The sequence below is a fragment of the Rhincodon typus genome, chromosome 9, assembly GCF_021869965.1.
Source record: "Rhincodon typus isolate 14 chromosome 9, sRhiTyp1.1, whole genome shotgun sequence".
Taxonomy (NCBI): domain Eukaryota; kingdom Metazoa; phylum Chordata; class Chondrichthyes; order Orectolobiformes; family Rhincodontidae; genus Rhincodon; species Rhincodon typus.
The window spans coordinates 81,918,170-81,932,526 of NC_063340.1; the positions used below are offsets into that span (position 1 = coordinate 81,918,170).

Below are 14,357 nucleotides of genomic sequence, written 5' to 3' on the forward strand. Positions count from 1 at the left end.
TATCTTTCATGGCTTTAGTATACTTCTCTGATTATCTTTCATGGCTTAAGTATATTTCCCCGTCCAGATGGCATGTACTGTGCAGTGCAGTGATACCTGTCATTTAACCAACAGGAATTAGTGAAGCAATGGGTGGCATCTTTTGGGATGGGCGGCAAGGGCTATGGTGAGAAGTCTGGGAGAATTGTGCAAAAGGTTGGCAAGGTCTTTCCTGATCTCGAGAGCAACCTGTTGCATTTTCAGACAGAATGCCAGGCATAGAGACAAGATTCTCACTAGCGAATGTAGAGACAAGATTCTCGCCAGCAAATATAAAGACAAGATTCTCACTAGCCGGTGTAGAAACAAGCCTCTCACTGGCTGACATAGAGACAGGATTCTCACTAGCCAATGTTGAGATGATAACTCTCGCTAGTGAACGTTGTCAGAAATCACACAACACCAGGTTATAGTCCAATAGGTTTATTTGAAAACACAAGCTTTGGGAGCCTCACTCCTTCTTCAGGTGTTAGTGAGCGACGTAGTATCAGACACAGAATTTATAGTAAAAGATCAAAGGTTCACACCATTGATGAGGACGTACTAAATAAACCTAAGATGCTGTTAAATCTTTAATCAGTTAGAAGGTTTTAATTGATTAATATGTATATGTAAATCCCAGAATTCCTTTCAAGTCACAGTCCTGAGAGAACTAAAGGTTTTTATCAGTGTAAAGAAGAGGTGACACTGACATCCAACATGTGACAGCCTGGCCATATCATCATGGTAACAGCTACAATACACTCCCAGTACACTTCTGTACTTCAGTGCTGCATCTCAGCACCTCTCATTGCAATGTCAGGGACAGGTCCCAGCTCACAGACTGAACCAGGCTGCAGCTCAGGGCTGAGTACTTGCTTTCCCAGCAGTCACTCACCTTTCAGCCTCCCGGCCTCACCATTTTTGCACTTTGCCCCCTCAGCCAGAGCTAGCGATATCACGGGACTTCTTTATTGTTTTGTCTTTTAACACAGGCAGCTCATCATTGTTCCCAGCATTGCTCAGTCACATTCAGGGAGGGGCGCGAGCATGGCACGTCTGGGTTGGGAAGGTGTCCCAAATCAGCTTGGATACAGTCTGTCGGTGTCTCCAGGCAGACAGGCACCTCTCCTCATAAGGCAAATGCCCCTGACCCAGCCTGAATCTTATTTCCCTGGTGTCAGTTGTTTCCTCCTGTAATAACAGAGAGGCAAGTGCTGAGGGGTGGCAGTGGTTGATCCAGCTCTGTGTGCAGATGGAGGGAAGTTGGTGAGATGTTCCGAGGGACTGAGCAGGCAGCGGAAAATGCATGACGGATTCCTGGTGTGGGGGAAAGTGCTGTGTGCATTACTGGAAGTGGTAGAGCGTGAATCTTGGTGGGAGCTGGGTGCAGTAATGGAGAGGAGATGGTGGCAGTTACACCACAGGAGCAGAGTTTGGGCTGGTCTGGTGTCAGGGCCCTCTTTGCGGGTCTTGGGGGAAGAGGACCTCCCTCCTCTGCACCACCCAGTGCAGCGAGACCTCCACCTCTCGACCCACAAAGTGGGGCTCCGATTTCCCGAATCCAGAGCAAGTGGCAGGAGGCAGCTCCCTGGATTGATCGCACTTGCCCGGCTGCACAACAGTCTGTTAAAGATGGATTACAGGGTGTCCTTCGAGTCCCAGTGAGTGGTAGTAAGAGGTTCAAGTCAGACAGATTACAAAGCATACAGCCCATGGGAGCTGGTTAATGAGGCAAGCATGGTAAGATAGTGTGAGAAAACTCAATTGATTGATTGTTTGTCATGTGTGCCGAAATACAGTGAAAAGCTTCGTTTACCAGCAGCGCAGGCAGATCATACTAAACAACGGATGTACAGATCAAAAAGGCTTAGACAGAGGCATACAGTTACATTGCACAGGGCATGCGCTTTGGCATTATGAAGAGAAACTATCTATGAAACTTGACCAAAATGACACTTTACCAAAATAGGATAAGATTTAGCCCAATTTTTTTTTCAACATTATGCTATTAACAATAACTTATAAGATGTAGGAGGGGAACTAGGTCAGTCAGCCTCTTCTGCTCTGTTATTCAATGAGATCATGGCTGATCTGATAATCCTCAAGTCTGCTTTCCTGCCTTTTCCCCATGACCTATGATTCCCTTACTGATTAAAATTCTGTCTGTCTCAGCCTTGAATATGCGTTGAATATGCGTTGAATGACCCAGCTTCAACAGCCCACCCTATGCAGTAAAAAATTCGACAGATTCACTACTTTCTGAGAGAAGAAATACCTCCTCATCTCTGTCTTAAATGATTAAGATCTCTCGTCCTCGATTCTCCCAAAAGAGAAAACAAACTTTCCACATCATCCCTATCAAGCTCCCCAAGATTGTGTATGTTTCAGTAAGGTTGCCTCTCATTCCTTTAAATTCCAACAAATACAGGCCCAATCTACTCAACCTGTCCACATAAGACAGTCCCTCCATCCCTGGTAACAGCCTGGTGAAGCTTCCTTGAGCTATCTCTAATACTTGCTATCTCTCCTTAGATAGGCAGACCAAACTGTTCACAGTATTGCAACTGTGGTCTGACTTGTATAAGTTTAGCAAACTTTCCCTGTTTTTTATACTCTATTCCCTTTGAAATAAAGGGTGATACCCATTTGCTGTCTGTTTCTCTCTGATGAACTTGTATGCTGGCTTTTTCTAATTCATGGATGAGGTCTTCCAAATCCATCTGTTTTATAGCTTTGTGCTAATGATATTGAAATAATATTCAGCTTCTCTATTCTTCCTTCCAAAGTGAATAACCTCACATTTTCCCACCTCTATTCCATCTGCCAAATTTTTACGCACTCACTTTATCTATATCCCTCTGCAGACTCCTTGTGTCTTCCTCACCACCTGCCTTCTCATCTACTTTTGTGTGATCCACAAACGTGGCTGTAGGACATCCACTTGCCTCATCCAGATCAATACTGTAAGTAACTATGGACCCGGCACTGATCCCTGTGGCACTCCACTAGTTACAGTGCCTCGCCTTATTCCACTCTTCCATTCGTTAGCCAATTCTCTATTCAACTTACTTTCAATACCATGGGCTCCTATCTTATTAAGTAGCCTAATGTGTGACATCTTATCAAATGACTTCTGAAAATCCAAACATATTATATCTACTGCTTCCCCTTTATCTATCTTGCTTGTTATCTCCTCAAAAGATTCTAATAAAGTTGTCAAGCATGTCTTCCCCTTTATGAAGCCATTCGACTCTGCTTGATCAGAAATCTTTCTAAATGCTGTGTTATGTCCTAATAGATACTATCATTTTCCCAATAAGAGGTGTTGAGCCAACTGGCCTATAGTTATCTGTCTTTTGTCTCCATCCATTTTTAAGTAATTTGTGTTACCATGGCAGTTTTCCCATCCTTTGTGACTTTCCTAGAATCTAAGGATTTTGGGAAGATTATTACAGCATGCACTACCTTTGTAGCTACTTCCTTCAATATCCTAGGACACATTCCATCAGATCCAGGGGACTTATTGGCCTTTAGCTTCATTTGTTTCTCTAACACCTTTTTCCAGTGATTGTTACTTTCTTTATTTCTGTCCTCATTTTGCCCCTTGATTATTCAGTAAATTTGGAATGCTTCTACTATGTCTTCTACTATGAAGACTAATGCAAAGTATTTATTTAAATCCTTTGCCATTTCCTGGTTCCCCATTATTATTTCCTCAACTTCATTCCCTAAGGGGCCTGCATTCATTTTGGCTTCTCTTTCCCTTTTTATATATTTCATGAAGATCTTGCTGTCAATCTTGATATTAGTTGCACGTTTACCCTCGAAGTTATTTTCCTGCCTCTTTATTGGTTTTTAAAACTTCACCAATCCTCTGGTTTATCACTAACCTTTTGATGCAGTCAGCAGTCTGGGTGTTCAAAGATGCATGTCAAATCATTCTCCAGTCACCAAAAGGAATCTCCCACAAACCACCAGTATCAGTCTAATACTCAGGCAGTTATTTCTAAGAAAAGGGAGAAGAGAAACACTAGGAATTTGAAGACCTTACTTTTACTTTAAAAACTAGAAATATTCACCAATCAGCTGCTTTGATGGCACTTGCATCATGCTGTGGCTTGTGACATCACTCTGCTCTCAGTTCACACCTTTTATTTTCTCCCCCTTAGCTCTCGCTCTCTCAAGAGTTAAAGCACTTCTGTCCATCCCCCTTTGCACCAAATTTCCCCACTTGGAAACCAATTTCCAGCCGTAAAGTCAATAACTGACTCAGCCTTCCTCTTGCTCTGCTGAGGGCTCTCACTGATCATGCTCCTTAAAGAGGATTTAATAAAGTATTCCATACAGTAAGGCAGAGACAGCGTAAACCCACTTAAAATTAAATGGTAATTGAACAGTTACGATGTAAGCAGATACGAGGTAATGGACATGCTACAGTGAACTGATATGGACTTGATGGGTTGAATATCTCTATCCTTTTACTCCACAATGGTAAAGGAATGGGATTAGAGAAAGCAGCCTGCCATGCTTACAGACTGATGAACAGGTGATTACGTGAAATCTAATTAACTTTATTTCGTGTACTTCATGTTTAATTGTAGATATTTCCCAATCAACCTGTTCAGGGTGTGTTATGACACACGCTGAACCTGGGTTCAGAGGCAGAGACATTAACAAGAGCCCTCTAATTTTCATCTTTTTTTAAAGTTTTATTCATTCATAGGATGTTGGTGTCACTGGCCAGGTCAGCATTTATTGCCCATCCCTAATTGCCTAGAGGGCATTTAAAAGTCAACCACATTGCTGTCACATGTAGGCCAGACTGGATACAGATGGCAGTTTCCTTTCCTAAAGGGGACATTAGTGAACCAGTAGGTTTTTACAACAATTGGAAATGGTTTCATGGTCATCACTAGAGTCCAGATGTTTTTTAAATTGACTTCAAATTCCACCATTCGCCATAGTGGGATTTGAACACAGGTCCCAAGAACTTTAATTTGGATCTCTGGATTAATAGTCTAAGAACAATACCACTATGACATTTCCTCCCCCAGGCTTTTCCTTCCTAATCATTTCTCCTTCCCCCACCCTCTTTAATATGCTGCTTTGTGCAGAGAAATTGACTGCACTCTGGTATCTTGATTGAATTGAAACAATCACTGTTGCTAAACTGACTGAAAATGAACCAGTGTCAGAGTCATAGAGTTGTACAGCACAGAAACAGACCCTTTGGACCAAATCATTCGTGTTGACCAGATATCCTAAAATAATGTAGTCCCATTTGCCAGCATTTGGTCTATATCCCTCTTAAACTTTCCTATTCAGATACTCATCTAGCTGCCTTTTAAAAGTCATAATTTTACCCACCTCCACCACTTCTTCTGGCATCTCGTTCCATATGCGCACCACCTTCTGCATGAAAAAGTTGCCCCCTAGGTTCCTTTTAAATCTTTCCCCTTTCACCTTAAACCTATGCCCTCTAGTTTTGGACTCTCCTACCCTGGGAAAAAGACCTTGGCTACGCACCCTGTCCACGATCCCCATGATTTTATAAACCTCCATAAAGTCACCCCTCAGCCTCTGACGCTCCAGGGAAAATAGCCCCAGCCTATTCAGTCTCTCCCAATGGCTCAAACCCTCCAATCCCAGCAACAGCCTTATAAATCTTTTTTCTGAACCCCTTCAAGTTTAACAACACCTTTCCTGTGGCAAGGAGAACAGAATTGAATGCGGTATCCCGAAAGTGGCCTGTACAGCCACAACATGACATCCCAACTCCTATACTCAATTTACTGACCAGTGAAGGCAAGCGTACCAAACACTTTCTTAATCACCCTGTCTACCTGTGACTCCACATTCAAGGAACTATGCATCTGCATCTCTGGGTCTCCTTGTTTGGTGACACTCCTGAGGGCCCTACTATTAACTGTATACATCCTCCCCTGGTTTGCCTTACCAAAATGCAACACTTCACACTTATCTAAATTAAACTTTGTCTGCTACTCCTTGGTCCATTGGCCCAACTGATCAAGGTCCTGTTGTACTCTGAGATAACCTTCCTCACTGTCCACTACACCACCAAACTTACTAAGTGTAACTCCTGTATTCACATCTGAATCATTTATATAAATGACAAAAAGCAGTGGACCCAGAGCCGATCCCTGTGGCACACTGATGGTCACAGGCTTCCAGTCCGAAAAACAACCTTCCACCATCACCCTCTGTCTCCTAACTTCAAGCCAATTTTGTATCCAATTGGCTAGCTCCCCTGGATTCCATGTGATCTAACCTTGCTAACCAGTCTACCATGTGGAAACTTGATGAAAGCCTTACTGAAGTCAATATAGACGGCATCCACCACTTTGCCTTCATCAGCCTTCTTTGTCACTTCTTCAAAAAACACAATCAAGTTAGTGAGACACAATTTCCCATGCACAAAGCCGTGTTAACTCTCCCTAATCAGTCCTTGCCTTTCCGAATGCATGTAAATCCTGTCTCTCAGAATTCCCTCCAACAACTTACCCACCTCTGATGTCAGGCTCACCAGTCTATAGTACCCTGGCTTTTCCTGACATCCCTTTCTTAAATAGTGGCACCACGTTAGCCAACCTTTAGTCTTCTAGCACCTCATCTGCGGCTTTCGATGATACAAGGGGCCCAGCAATCACTTCCCTAGCTTCCCGCAAAGTTCTGGGATATACCTGATCAGGTCCTAGGGATTTATCCACCTTAGTACATTTTAAGAACCCCAGCACCTCTTCCTCCGTAAAATGGACACTTTTCAAGCTGTTGCTATTTATTTCTCCAAGTTCTCTAGCTTCCATATCCTTCTCTACCGTAAACACGGACTGAAATATGCCTTTAGTATCTCACCCACCTCCTGTGGTTTCACATATAAATGGACACACTGATTTTATTAAGGGTGACACTGACTCTCGAGATAAACATTGCTCCAGATCCCCTTTAAGATGCCATTTAAAACTTGCCTCTGTAACTAAGTCACTTAGTCACCTATTCTAATGGCTGTGTGTGAAATGTTGTCCGATTATAGCTGCTGGGACCTTGGAACCTTTGACTGCACCAAAGGTGCTGTATGAATGCAAGTTGTTGTCATCTGTCACAGTCCACATTGCACTCACAGAAAGCCATCAGAGAATCCCATAAGGGTGATCATTTTGCAGAGGTTGCAATGTTAAAACTTTAGAACTTAATGTTTAAAAGGGAGCCTCTAATCTTCAGGTCCAAACTTAACCTCATTGTATAAAGTCCAGGTTGGACATAGTGGAGAAGGGGAGGGTTGAGTTCTGAGCACAATCCCTCAGGAAAGAGATTTTGGTATTGGGAGTGTTGCACAGAACACAATGGAGTAGTTAAATGGCTTAAATTGAAAAGATGGGCTCATTTGAGTATGTAAGATAAAGAGGTGATTTTACGGAGTCATTTTAAGATGATTAAAGAATTTATTTAAATTGATAAGAGACACAGTAATTCCTCTGATTTGGGGAGTCCAGAATAAGGAGATAGAGTGAGATTTGAACAGGTCCATTCAGGATTGATAGCAAGGAACACTGCATCACACAGAACTGCAGTGGGAAATCTGCAACTCTCTCTCTGCCAAAACACTTTTGACACTGGGGGTCAATTGAAAATTTCAAAGCTGACGTCAGTAGATTGTAGGCAAGGGAATTAAGGAGCACTAAACAAAAGCAGGCAAGGGGAGTTGTGGGCAGAAATTAGCCAGGATTTAATTTTCCTTCCAGATGAATAGAATTGAAAGGCAGAGAAATGGTGTTGAACTCAAATAGAACATGGTGAGACCACATTTGGAATTCAAGAATGTAGACACTGGACAAGGTACTAAAAAGGTTTACATCCATTTAACATCATTTCTTTTTCTTACTTCACCAGTAAGCATCTCTTTGTCATCAGCTCTGGGTGTCTACATCATCTACCCTTTTGATCCTCCTCGACCTCTGTCAAAGTATTATAAAACCTATTTTTCAACACCTTTCAGTTCTGAAGAACAAGTCGTACTAGATTCAAAATGTTAACTCTGTTTCTCTCTCCACAGATACTGCCAGACTGCTGAGTTTCTCTGGCATTTTCTATGTTTGAGAAGAAAAATTTACAAGGCTAATACCAGAAATGAAAGTTTGCATCCATCAGCAATATACTACAGAAAAAAGAAGTGGTTGAACAGTGACCTATTAGAGATCTTTAAAATTACAAACAAGTTTAATAGGGTAGATGTGGAAAAATGCTTCCATTTGTGCCAAAACTAGTGTGCAATTAGCAGTGAATGTCTTCACTCAGAGTCTGGTTAGAAATTGGAACTAGGTGAGGTAAATAGTGGAGATACTAGATAATTTATTTTTGTATTCACTCATGGACACGGGCATCACTAGCTAGGCCAGTATTTGTTGCCCATCTCTAATTGCCCAGAGGACAGTTAAGAGCCAAACACAATGCTGTGGATTTGGAGTCACATGTAGGCCAGACCAGGTAAGGATGCAGATTTCCTTCCCCAAAGGACGTTAGTGAACCCCAGTTGAGTTTGTGGTCATCATTAGACTCCTAATTCCAGATTTTATTTAAATTTAAATTCCACATCTACCATAGTGGGATTCAAACCCGAGTCCCTAGAACGTTAGCTGAGTTTTTGGGATTAATAGTCTAATGATAATACCACTAGGCCATTGCTTCCCCTAATTACAGGGGTGGGTGGGAGGGGGAACAGAGGGGAATGGAATAGAAGGATCTGTTAATAAGATGAGATGATGTAAGCTGCGAGGAAGTTGAAATGGAGGACAAATTCCTGCATTAAACTGTTGGGCCGAGTGGTCTGTTTGTTTGTGTGCTGCATATTGGAGGACCAGAATTTGATTCTCACCTGCTGAAGGGTCTGTGGGCAGAGGGGCCCATCAATTCCCCAGGTGGGTCTCTCTCTCCCCTCCCAGCTGCCCAACCTCTCTGCAATTTAATGTGGACCTGTCCTATCCCAGTTGAGGTCGTCACTGACCAATTCTTACTGTTTCCTTGAGGCTGATGGGTTCGGATTGTGGGCATGGACTGGTGAAGCCTGCGAGTCATTTTACTCAGGCCCTGGGTGTGAAAGTGAGGTGGTCGGGTTGGGAGTTGTGGGGGTGGAGGGGGGGCCTCCCTCGAAGGTCCCTTTCCACAGTAGACAGCAACCACCACACCCCCTCCCCAAACAACAAATGTTGCCTTTCCCTCACTTCCAGTCAGCAGTTTGGGACATCCAACCACCCACTCACTCAGACGCACACGTACCCAACTCTGGACACTGACCCTTTGAATCTGGAGACTGCTAGTCATCCCAATCCCGATGGAATTACTGTCGGAATTACAGTCACCAACCATTACTGGCCAATCTCCACTCCCTGGAGCGTCCAGCTATTGGACGGATAATCCTTGACTTGACTTTCCTGCCTTTTCCCCACAACCTCACTCATTACAAACCTGTCTACCTCAGCTTGAATATACTTAACAACCCAGCCCTCTGCTGTAAAGAATTCCACAGAGTCACATCCCTCTGAGAGAAGAAATTCCTCTCTTTTGTCTTTAAATGCGTGACCCACGCCCCCTCCCCTTATTCTGATACTCAGCTATGATTTCCCTTTGAAGAATGCAATTCTATTTGAATGGGGATTGGCTGGGGGAAGGAGGGGGTGAATAGTTTGCTCTTGTTCCTAGGTGGTTTGCAGCGAGCCCACTGTTGCTGCCTGCACTGATATTGTTGCCTGTTGTGTGTTTCCTTTCTCTCTCTCTCTCTGGCTGCAGGATCTATGCCTCTATGTGGGTTACACCTCCTCGGTTTACTGCACAGCCTCAGTGCTGACACTGGCAGCCATTGCCCTGGACCGATACCATGCCATCATCGACTGCCTGCAGTATAACTCCCAGAGCACCGTGCGTCGGACAGTTGCCACCGTGGTGTGGATCTGGCTGCAATCAGCCCTCAGCAGCTGCCCCCCGTTGCTTGGCTGGGGCCGTTTTGGCTATTTGCCGGCCGGTTACAGCTGCTCGGTGGAGTGGGCCGACAGCCTGACCTACACAGGCTTTGTGGCCGTCTTCTCCTTCTTGCTGCCCGCCTCGGTTATGGTCTTCTGCTACGCCCGGATCGTCAAGGTGGCGCGGGGACATGCAAAGCGGATCCATGACATCGAGAGCCAGCTTCATCGCCATGGCAACCCTGGGCAGCAGCCCGGCGACAGGCCCACGTTTTCCCAACTGATCTGCAGTGTCGACTCGCGGGGCTGCGAGGAGGCCCAGGCCCAGACTCAGGTCGAGGCCCACGCACAGGCCAAGGCTCGGGCAGGGGGCCTGGGCAAGAGACCCGACATCTTCTCCCGGTGCGGCTCTCCAGGCCGGGAGCACCACGGTGCTTTCCGCCTCTTCCTGGTGATCTTTGCCTTCTTCTGCTGCTGGGTGCCGTACGAGATTGTGGGCCTAGTACGGGCTGTGGAGGCAGCGGCACTGAGAGCAGGCAAGGCCCGAGCCCCCTCCCCCTCCCGCATTCCACCTGCTGTGGTGACGGCCGTGCACTGGCTGGCTCTCCTGAACTCGGACATTAACCCGCTGCTGTACGCCTTGCTGAGCCGGCGTTTCCGTAAGGCCCTGCGCTATTGGCAACGTAGGCTGGAGGCCAAGGTGTGGCTGAGAGGCCCGAGACCCCGGCAGGAGGAGGGGGCCAAGGCCGCTGGAGGAGGAGGAGGAAGAGGAGCTGCCGTCTCCCTCTTCCAGCCCAACCCGGGCACTGAGCAGAAGAGGACCAACTCCAATGCCACTGCCATCACCCAGCTCAGCCCCCAACGTCGGCTGCACACCCGGTCCTTGTCTGTCTTTTCCGTCAGCTCCTTCCCTCAGGATCGCTCGCCCTTCGACGCCTCAGCTGACTCTCCGCTATTTCTCCCGCCCGAACGGACATTGGAAGAGCCTGGAGGACGGCGGAGCGAGATTCCTGGTACCCGCTATTTAAATGTTCCCCAGCACGTGCCGCCAGAAACGGACACCATGCTGCTGGCCTCTCCACCCCTCAGTGAGAAACCCATGTCCACCTTCATATTTGGAAAGATCACAGTGAAGGTGGAGAACAACACCATTGTCGAGTTGTAGATGCTGGAACATTGCCCACCTGTACCTGAACCTTTGTATTTGCCTCTTGGGGAGGCTTCCCTCCTGCCCTCAAAGGACATGCCAAAGTGAATGAATGAACTTTCGGAGGGTTGGGTATTGTATTCAGTCACTGGTTATACAGGCAGACACGTGCCCTTCACTGTTGGTACAGGCAGATATGTGCCCCTCGCTGGTGGGACAGGCACACGTGTCCTCTCGCTGTTGGTACAGGCAGACACATGCCCCTTTCTATTGATCCAGGCAGACACAAGCCCTTCACTGTTGGTACAGGCAGACACGCCTTCACGGTTGGTACAGGCAGATACGTGCCCCTCTCTGTTGATGCAGGCAGACACATACCCTTCACAGTTGGGACAGGCAGACACGTGTCCTCTCACTGCTGGTACAGGCAGACACGTGTCCTCTCACTGCTGGTACAGGCAGACACATGCCCTTGCTACTAGATGCAGTTGACATTCCATAGCCGTAAGCAAAGTGGGCCATGCAGCACCTGTCTTACACAGGGCCCTAGAGCCCAAAAGATAGAAGCGGGATTAAAGACACAGAACCATGAAGAAAGGGCATTACCCTACATAAACTTGACACACAGGAAATGACCAATTGCTCCATCCACCCCACTCGCTGTCATGTGATCTACCCTGGGAGAGGTAAACAGACAGAAAACCAAACCACAGTTAGGGTTTCAGAAAATTACATTTGCTATCAATTCTTATTGAATTCAGCTAAGATCTCAGAGCAGGTGTTAAACCATCTTTAGTAAACCAGTTCAGATTTGGTCTGTGCTGATTGCTGCAGGTTTAAACTGACTGTGCAACACCTCAATCGCCCACAGTCACACACTGACTGGCTTCCTCCATGCTCTATAGATACACATAGCAAGAGAACATCAACCTGATGCCATTTTACATTGAACATCTTCTGCGCATTAGCATTTGCAGATGGTTCGAGATGATGCAACTCTGCCCTTAGTTTATCATACTTGGCTCCAAAAAGAAACCCTACTTTCTGTCTCGCTAATCATCCAATTTTCATCTTGGTAGAAGCAAAATACTGCAGATGCTGGCGATCTGAAATAAAATCAGAAAATGCTGGAGAATCTCAGCAGGTCTGGCAGCATCTATGGAGAGGGAAGCTTCAGATTGTCAATGCCCTGTGCTTAGTGTAACCTCCAGCCCTCCACCCACAGTGACGTTATCTGCAAAAGGCAAACAAACAGAAACACAATAAAGGAATAAATAATTTGAATAGTTGAATTTATCTTCATCACTCTTTATTGAATTCTGTCAAGACCTCATAGCTGAAAAGGCAAATGTGCTAATCATTCTTCAGAAGATGAGTCACATTGGATTCAAAATGTGTTAATCTGTTTCACGTCTCCACAGATACTGCCAGACCAGCTGGGTTTCTCCTGTATTTTCTGATTTTATTGACAATTTTCATATTTTGTTTAATGGGCTACAAAAGAATGAAAATGTTCTTACATTACTAAAGGTTAGATATCAAAGCATGGATGTTGCAACCAGCTCCATGTTTCAGTTCAACAGGATACTGCTTGACTGTGCCAAAGAGCAAGATTTGAACTCAGATAAAATCCATTCCCTGACGCACAGTTAAAATTGGGCACAAAGAGTTCTGTGCACCCAAAGTCACTTTGTATTGTTGTTTGTAGGATTCCTTTGTTAGCTGGTAAATTAGTGTGTTTCAGGTAAGATAAGTAAGTGGTTCAAGTTTTGTGATGACTGTTTGGAACCTGCAGTATAATAACTGATGTTCATTGATTTTTATTGTGGGCTGAATGGCCTGCTCATGTTTCAATGTACAAAATTAATGGTCAAAGGCTAATGAGTTAATTCATCAATTAAATGGTATTTCTCCGCTAATATAACAGTATTGTTAACTTGATGACTTTAAATGGGTCAATGCCTCTGTTAAAGAAGTGAATAATGCCATTCAATTAATACCCACTCTACCTCTACACCAACTTTCCCAACCTCACTTTTGTTTCTGTGCTCTTGAACTGTTTGACACACAGTCTTAGATTAACTATAATTCTCTCCAATCAAACATTGGCAAGACTAAAATCATTGTCACCACTCCCCCTGCCCCACTCCAATGACCAGCTCTGTACCTTCACCATTGACTTCACAGTCCTGTTCCAGACTGAATCTGACTGTTCAAAATGGCATTGTTCTCCAGCTGAATTTCCAAACCATATTCTTAGTGTAATAGAAACCATCTTACCTCCACCTCTGTATCATTTCTTCCCTGACACCATCTGCTGCTTAAACCTTTATCAGTTTATTGTTGCCTCCACACTCAATTAATCCCATGTTGACCTGACTGGCCTCCCACCCTCCACTCTCCATAAACTTTAGCTCATTCTTGACTCTGCTTCTGGTGAGTCATCTCACATCGAGCCACACACCCATCAGAATTCGGCTTAAGCATGACCTACATGATGACCATCTTCTTCCACATCCTTATCCTAAGCCCCCACACTCCAGGCCTTGTCATCACATGGGCTACTACAACACACCTGTCAACCCATTGTCAGCCACAAATGGTTCCAATTAGCAGCTATTAAGGCTGACTTTAACCCAGCCCTTTGCCTGTCCAACTGTGTTTCTCTCTCCTTGGGCTCTATCTCTACCTATCATTTACTACCCGCGCCCCGCTCACTCCGCCCTATCTCTTGCATAAATACCAACCTTTTCCTAGCCACCATCGGTTATGAAGATGGGTCACTGGACCCCAAAACATTAACTCTGCTTTCTCTCCACAGATGCTGCCAGACCTTCTGAGTTTTTCCAGCAATTTCTGTTGATTCTTACAACCTTGGGTCCTCTTTTCCCCATTAAAGGTTATACTATCAATGCAAATTGTTGCCTTTTTTTTTATAAACAAACCATCGTTTTATTTAATGTGACTTGTTTTCTCAGCCTAAGTGTGGACCTCAATTGAATTCTTCAAGTGTTCTCACTACTGTGACACCAGATTCTGAAACATCGAAAATGAAAATTTCAACGTATAGAAAGACAATAAACATTTCTTTAAACATTGTCTTTACAAATAGAGTGTGGGTCAACATCAGTCGTGTTACTAGGTGACAGTCTCATGAAGTGAAACAAAATGGTACAGACAAATTCAAAGTTGAAAAGTTCTCCTGACAATGCAGAAAG

General features: G+C 44.8%; 1 protein-coding gene across 1 annotated transcript in view; it reads left to right on the forward strand.

Annotated features, from left to right (window-relative positions):
• LOC109933597 (beta-3 adrenergic receptor) overlaps positions 1-13,964 on the forward strand; it is a 45,095-nt gene extending 31,131 nt beyond the window's left edge. The window contains exon 3 of the mRNA XM_020532605.2: positions 9,823-13,964. Within this exon, the coding sequence (XP_020388194.2) occupies positions 9,823-11,157 (1,335 nt within the window). The 3' untranslated portion in view covers positions 11,158-13,964. The remainder of the gene's footprint in view (positions 1-9,822) is intronic.
• Positions 13,965-14,357: the final 393 nt, after the last annotated feature.